The 7,067-nt window shown below is 41.7% G+C and overlaps 1 protein-coding gene across 1 annotated transcript; it reads right to left on the bottom strand.

Annotated features, from left to right (window-relative positions):
• Positions 1-2,805: 2,805 nt before the first annotated feature.
• Positions 2,806-3,338, bottom strand: LOC123122506 (histone H4). Its single transcript, XM_044542705.1, has one exon. It carries the CDS (start codon positions 3,268-3,270, stop codon positions 2,959-2,961), a length of 312 nt encoding a protein of 103 aa, XP_044398640.1. The 5' UTR covers positions 3,271-3,338; the 3' UTR covers positions 2,806-2,958.
• Between the last annotated feature and the right edge of the window lie 3,729 nt (positions 3,339-7,067).

Below are 7,067 nucleotides of genomic sequence, written 5' to 3'. Positions count from 1 at the left end.
TTTCATACTAGAAACTTCCGTGTGCAGCCACAAGCTATTATGGGCTCTAGCATAGTTGATTAAGTCGTGTGAACTCTTATAATGATTGACTAGCAGATGTAGGGGAAAGTAGGTGTAACTGTCTACCCATCGTAAGGTGCTAACGCTTCTGAAAAACTGTGTCTTGGTCATCCGTTTCTCAAACATCATGAAGTGCGAGAAATCCAACGGAGGAGATCGAGTCTTGTGGGGAAAAGTGCACAAACCTCTGCAGAGTGTACAAACTAATCATGGTTAGCCGTGTCCCCGGTTATGGACATCTTGAGTATCTGGTTCTTGGATTATCATGTGAATCTCATCATCGCGTTACTTAAATAATTTGTTGGGTTGTTAATGATTATTATTTTTATTTGTGATTGAGAGGGGGTTTACCTTCTCAATATTTTGTCAACCAACTTGGTAGTTAAATAAAATATATTATTTTGCAGTAGGGAAAAATTGGCTTTTCGCAAAACTGTAACCATAGAGCTTTCCACCAGCCAAATATGCATGTAGTGATAGCATTATTCTGTTCATTACTCTTAATGTGTTACTTTGCCAGCATATTCCATGTGTTGACCCGTTTTCGGGCTGCAACGTATCATGTTGCAGACTTTTCAGACGACGAGTAAGGTGCTATAGGTCGTGGTATTATACTCAGTGATGCTGTTGGAGTTGATGGACTCACTTTATCTTCCAAGCCTTCCGCTGTTATCGTATTTAGATGGCCTTAAGCCATATTTATTGTAATAAGTTCTCTCTTGAACTATTCGATGTAATAAGTGTGTGATTGCTACTCTGTTATAAATCCTTCAAGTACTGTGCGTGTTATACCGATCCAGGGATGACACTGATGCACAGAGACTAGACTGTTTGAGGTCTGGTCGCTACAGGTCTTTAAAGCATGTTATGGCGAGGGCATTTCCAGGTGTCGCTTTTCTTTATTTTTGGTATGCGGGAATCAATCGAAGAAGACTAGTGAGATTTTCTTTGATTTTTAATGATCATTATGTGTCGAGTTGTCTTTTCATTGTACTTGCGTTTTCCTTGATAATTATCAGATCTAAGATGTTTGTTCTGTGCTTTCTTTTTTTTAATAGGGTGTGTTTTTCTATCCTCCTTGTTCTTGCTTTGACACATTGTTTCCCCTCTCAGGTTGTATGGTTTCTTGCAAGCTTTCCTCGTAAACTGGACCAATGTTTTTTATCTTGTTTTCATATAAAATGAATCACGTTTTTCAATCTGGTTTTCTTATCAATCAGCTCGATTTAGTAGGTGCTTGGATCCAAGGGACTTATTTTAGTCTGACTAAAAATAGTCTCTTTAAGAGGTTAAAGTTCCAAGCAGCCCTAACTAAAGAGGGGCTAAAACTAGTCTTGAGACTAAATTTTTTTAGTCAGGGGTACCCCTACTAAAATGTGGATTAGTCCTCTCTCTCCTAATTTAACTCCTCTCCTTTAACACAGGCGAGTTCTGGATTTGAGGGTTTGAAGAATAATAAATGTTCATTAACTTGATTTTAGTCTCTTTAGTATTTGGATCCAAGCATGGGTGAGGGTAGCAAGTTTTAGTCCCAGTACTTTTAGTCATGAGACTAAAACGTATCAAGCACCCTCTTATTTTGAACTAAGAGCAATATACGGAGGATTCCTTAAAGATGAAACATAACGAAGGCATAAATGTGTGGCCAGAAAGAAAGGATCATTTGCGGTATTGTTATCGGAACACAAATTTGATGGACGTGCTGTCATGTCTAGTGTGTCTTTTTTCTTTTTTTGAGAGTCATGTCTAGTGTGTCAGTGCTGAGCCGCTACTGCAATTGCAAGGATCATCATTACTCACTCCAGTCATTTTTAGTTGGCAAATAAGTTTTGTCTCAAGTCAAAATATCTCTAATATGACTAAACTTATAAAAAAATAAAAACATTCACAATGCTAAGTTAATATCATTATATTTATCATGAAATATAGTTTTATATTATATATATTTGGTATGGTAGATGTTGATGTTTTTTAACATACAATTGGTCAAACTTTGCAAAAATTAACTTGACACAAAACTTACATGTGGTTATATGTGAAGTAAAAAAGACGGAAGGGAGTACTATTATCAGAACTTAAACAGTTCTCCCCAACAGCTTACCACCTGCAGAAGTTAGAAAAGAGTATATAAATTATCCTCACATAGTGACATACATACTCTGTCCGTTTTTATTCAATCCACATATTAGCTTTGATTCAAGTCAAAACTTGTAAGCTTTGTTCAAAGTTTATAAAAATATATTAACATCCAGAATACCAGATCAATACAAATAGAATCAACATTGGACACATTTTCGCATTATATGTATATTTATTATTGTGAAAGCTTATATTATTTTCCATACAAACTTTATAAAGTTTGGCATAAATCGAAGATTTAGTTTACCCAAATTCTGTTGCTTTAGGGGGTGTGATTGGTTTAGAAGAGTAATTGGGTCATCCATGTTCAACTGATAGCTGAAAAGACGGAGGAAGGTAAAATAGAAGAGGCGACCATGCAGTTCTCGACCAAACAAATAGCTGCGCCAATTCTTCGGTCGATGAGCTCCTCCGTTCCCCTCTCTATCGAAAGCAAAACCTTCAGGCCTTTCAAACTGAATTTTGCTTTCGATATCGTCCTGAATTCAGAGATAGCCTAACCTTATGTCCAGATGAACGATTTGGCAACAGTTATACACAGAATAAGAAAATGGAAACAGACTAAAGAACACACGAATGTAGATTACCCAAGAGATTGAAGGCGAGTAAAGGGTAAATAACTGCGATTTGATCCATTCCAGCGAACAAGCACCATACATCATAAATTACATCGATCACCGTGAACACTGAACAACGCCTAGCTACTGCTAATCTGAACATCTGATCAAGTGGTGCGAGCTCGATTCGCCTCGCCGGAGCCTAGCCCCCGAATCCGTAGAGGGTGCGTCCCTGGCGCTTGAGGGCGTAGACGACGTCCATGGCGGTGACGGTCTTGCGGCGGGCGTGCTCGGTGTAGGTGACGGCGTCGCGGATGACGTTCTCGAGGAAGATCTTGAGCACGCCGCGGGTCTCCTCGTAGATGAGCCCCGAGATGCGCTTCACGCCGCCCCGCCGCGCCAGGCGCCGGATCGCCGGCTTGGTGATGCCCTGGATGTTGTCCCGCAGCACCTTCCGGTGGCGCTTGGCGCCGCCCTTGCCCAGACCCTTGCCTCCCTTGCCGCGCCCCGACATCTTCGCTTCTCCTTTCTCTCCGGTGAGGTTGACTTGTCTTTGTGGTAGCTGCGGTGGCTGATGGTTGTGCCGTGCGTGGCGAGGTGGATTTATAGCCGTCAGGTTTGGGGGCAGGGAGCGGCCGCGATCCGCGTGATGCGGGGTGCCGGCCGTCGGATGGCAGATCGGTGGCGGGCAATGGGGAAGAGGGGTGGCGCGGATCGGTGACGTGGCGGGCGAAGTGTGTTTCTTTTCTGAGGAGGAAGCGGGGTGCAGGGATGCGAGGTGGGGCGTGCGCCTAGGTAGGTGGCTGGCAGGCGGGACCGAGCAATTTTTTGATGGATTTTTCCTGCGCGGGGCGGTGCTCCCTGCCGCGAAATTTTGGATGGATTTCTGACCGGTGGGCCCGTGATGCGTGGTTTGGAAGGCGTAAACTCAGGCCGTTGCCGGGACAATTTGGAAAGCGTATTTCTCCGTTTTCCACGATCAATTGACATCGGGTGTTTCTTTCAGGTATTCTACTATGCTTGAGCAGGTCCAAAGATCGAAACGTCGATGCAAACCAATATTTTGGTTCTGTCAGTGCATTTGGCCCTGTGTTTGGTTTCAAGAATGCAAACTGTCACTGTGTTCGAAAGATAAATTTTAGAAGCACAAAAGTTGGTAGGAGTACATGACATGTAGATATTTTTGGAGTTTTTTTAGAAATATATATTTTATTTTTATTTTATTTTGCAGTGGAGAAATAGACATTTTTAAAATATCCATTCACCCCCTCTGGTCGATAGTACATGCTTTGAATTGGTAACATAGCAAGGTGCTCCCTTTTCTGTATGATTTGATTTAATCACATGGAGTTTTATCTATCAACTCCCTGCAAAAAATAGTTTTATCCATCAACTAAAGGAAACTTCAAGGTCTCCGCCAAGTGTCTCACCTTTGATGGTACCGATTGCCTTATTGGGAAAATAATTATGTATGCATCTTGAAGCCATTGAAATGGATCTATGTCATGTGGTTACGGAAGGCATTCCTGGGGCAAGTGTTGAGACCTTTGTCGTTGAAGTAAAAAGAAACCTACAACTTGGTGGTGAAGCGAATGACATCATTTGTGGTCATATGACTAAAGAACAGTTTGGTCGCGTCAGCTCTCTCAAAACCTCAAAGCTATTCCATGAAAGGTTGTCCAAGCTCAATGGAGGAGTTTGATACATCTCCGATTTTGTATTGTTCATTGCCAATATTATACAACTTTCACATACTTTCGACAACAATTTATCTGATTTTTTGGGACTAACATATTAATCTAGTGCCCAGTGCCAGTTCCTATTTGTTGCATGTCTTTTGTTTCGCAGAATACCCATATCAAACGAAGTCCAAACGCGATGAAATTTACGGAAAATTATTTTGGAATATATGTGATTTTGGGGAGCTGGAATCAACGCAAACGGAGGCCCACGGCCTCCACTACCCACCAGGGCGCGCCTGGCCCCCTGGCGTGCGGTGGTGCCTAGTGGGTACCCTGTAAGTCGGTTGGGGCTCTTCTTCCTCCGCAAGGAAGCTTATATCCGGAAAAAATTGTGTTAAAATTTCAGCGCAATTGGAGTTACGGATCTCCGGATATTTAAGAAACGGTGAAAGGCTAGAAAACAGGAACGTGAAACAGAAGAGAACAGAGAAGGAGATCCAATCTCGGAGGGGCTCCTGCCCCTCCGCCGCCATGGAGGCCATGGACCAGAGGGGAAACCCTCCTCCCATCTAGGGGGGAGGCGAAGGAAAAAGAAGAAGGAGGGGGGCTCTCTCGCCCTCTCTTCCGGTGGCGCCGAAGTGCCGCAAGGGCTAGGATCGTGACGGTGATCTACACCAACAACCATGCTACCGTCAACTCCAACTTTCTCCCCCTCTATGCAGCGATGTAACCTCTCTATTCCCGCTGCAACTCCCTACTTAAACATGGTGCTCAACACTATATATTATTATCAAATGATATGTGGTTATCCTATGATGTTTGAGTAGATATATTTTGTCCTATGGGTTAATTGATGATCGTGATTGGTTTGAGTTGTATGCTTTATTTTGGTGTTGTCCTATGGTGCCCTTCGTGTAGCACAAACGTGAGAGATCTCCGTTGTAGGGTGTTGCAATACGTTCTTGATTCTCTTATAGTGGGTGGCGAGAGTGACAGAAACTTATACCCGACTAAGTAGGTTGTTGCATATGGGTGTAAAGATGACTTGATACTTAATGCTATGGTTGGGTTTTACCTTAATGATCTTTGGTAGTTGCGGATGATTGCTAGAGTTCCAATCGTAAGTGCATATGATCCAAGTACGAAAAGTATGTTAGCTCATGCCTCTCCCTCATATAAAATTGCAATAATGATTACCGGTTTAGTTATCGATTGCCTAGGGACAACTAACTTTCTTGTGTGACAAAAGCTTTTTACTAAACAACTAAATTTTACTATCTTGCAAAGTACTCCTAGTTTTATTATTGCAAAGTAGTTCTAGCATCACACCTACAAAATTGTTTCATACTTGTTCTAGGTAAAGCAAACGTTAAAGTGTGCGTACAGTTGTATCGGTGGTCGATAGAACTTGAGGGGATATTTGTTCTACCTTTAGCTCCTCATTGGGTTCGACGCTCTTATTTATCAAAAGGCTACAAACGATCCCCTATACTTGTGGGTTATGAGAGTTTCAACTCAAAGAGACTCTCGAGTTGATGTTCTTCGGAATCTTGTCAACCTCGCTTCAAAAGGCTTGTCAAAGAAAGTGTCCAACTCACTTTTATCGTCTCACTGATATTTCAAATGAATTTCAAGCTCTTAGAGCCACCTATATCACTGATCATGAGGTGGTCAAGAAATTGCTAAGATCACTTGACAACTCCTTTAATACCTTGTCTTTGATGATCCAAGAGCATCCTGATGATAAGCTTCTCGAACACGCTGAGGCTCAATACTCATGAATTTCAGCAAGCTCAAAAGAGAGATATATATGGTCCAAGCAATGGCAAAACTCATGCATTAAAGGCTAAGGTTGTTTGTTTGTCTCAAGAAGAATCTGAGTGTGATTCTGATGATCCTGAAGTAATTGGAAAAGAACTTGCTCTTCTCTTGAGGAAATTCAACAAGTTCACTAAGAGGAGCCGCTTTAAGAAGTCTTCAACATGGAATAAGAGCTCTCAAGAGAAGCGCACAACCATCGTTGACTGGCACCAAAGCCAAACTACACTCTCCTTGCAAAACAAATACCACTTCAGCGGCGACCCAACACGATATACAAATAAAAATAAACACCAAACCATAATTAAAACTCAAACCAACATAGATAAATCTAAAACGAAACAATAACTGCAATAGCCTGATAGCAGAAAAGGTAAATCCCATAAGTATAAATTCATGTTTTCGATGCCTAATTCTTCCTGTAGGAGTCAGCAACTATCGGCGGGATTATGTAAAACAAAAAAATGTTAAAATTTTGACATCAAATTTTTAATCAAATCAAACATTTTTTTATAAAGGACGCTTTATTACTTAAAAGTTTTAAGTATTACACTCAGGCTCTGCATAACTGAGATGCACAAATCCATAATCAAGTCCGAATTCCATAAAAATAGAAAAAGTCCTAAGACATAGGAGGGCCAATCCGAAGATCATGCTGCCATCCATGTCGGGTAAAAGTATGTCTCATTGTGGCCCCCAATCGTGTACACACCTTCGTAAACATGTCTCGATTCTCCACACGTTGTAGAGAAGACCATAAGCGTAGCGTTTCGGTACATCTGTGGATAACCTCCAGAAGGGAAATACTTTT

The sequence above is a fragment of the Triticum aestivum genome, chromosome 5D, assembly GCF_018294505.1.
Source record: "Triticum aestivum cultivar Chinese Spring chromosome 5D, IWGSC CS RefSeq v2.1, whole genome shotgun sequence".
Taxonomy (NCBI): Eukaryota; Viridiplantae; Streptophyta; class Magnoliopsida; order Poales; family Poaceae; genus Triticum; species Triticum aestivum.
Note: the sequence above shows the minus strand (reverse complement) of the source record. Positions and strands in the feature narration are given on the sequence as shown.

Coding starts and splice junctions, on each gene's coding strand:
- LOC123122506 (XM_044542705.1), bottom strand. CDS start 3,270: ATGTCGGGGCGCGGCAAGGGAGGCAAGGGTCTGGGCAAGGGCGGCGCC.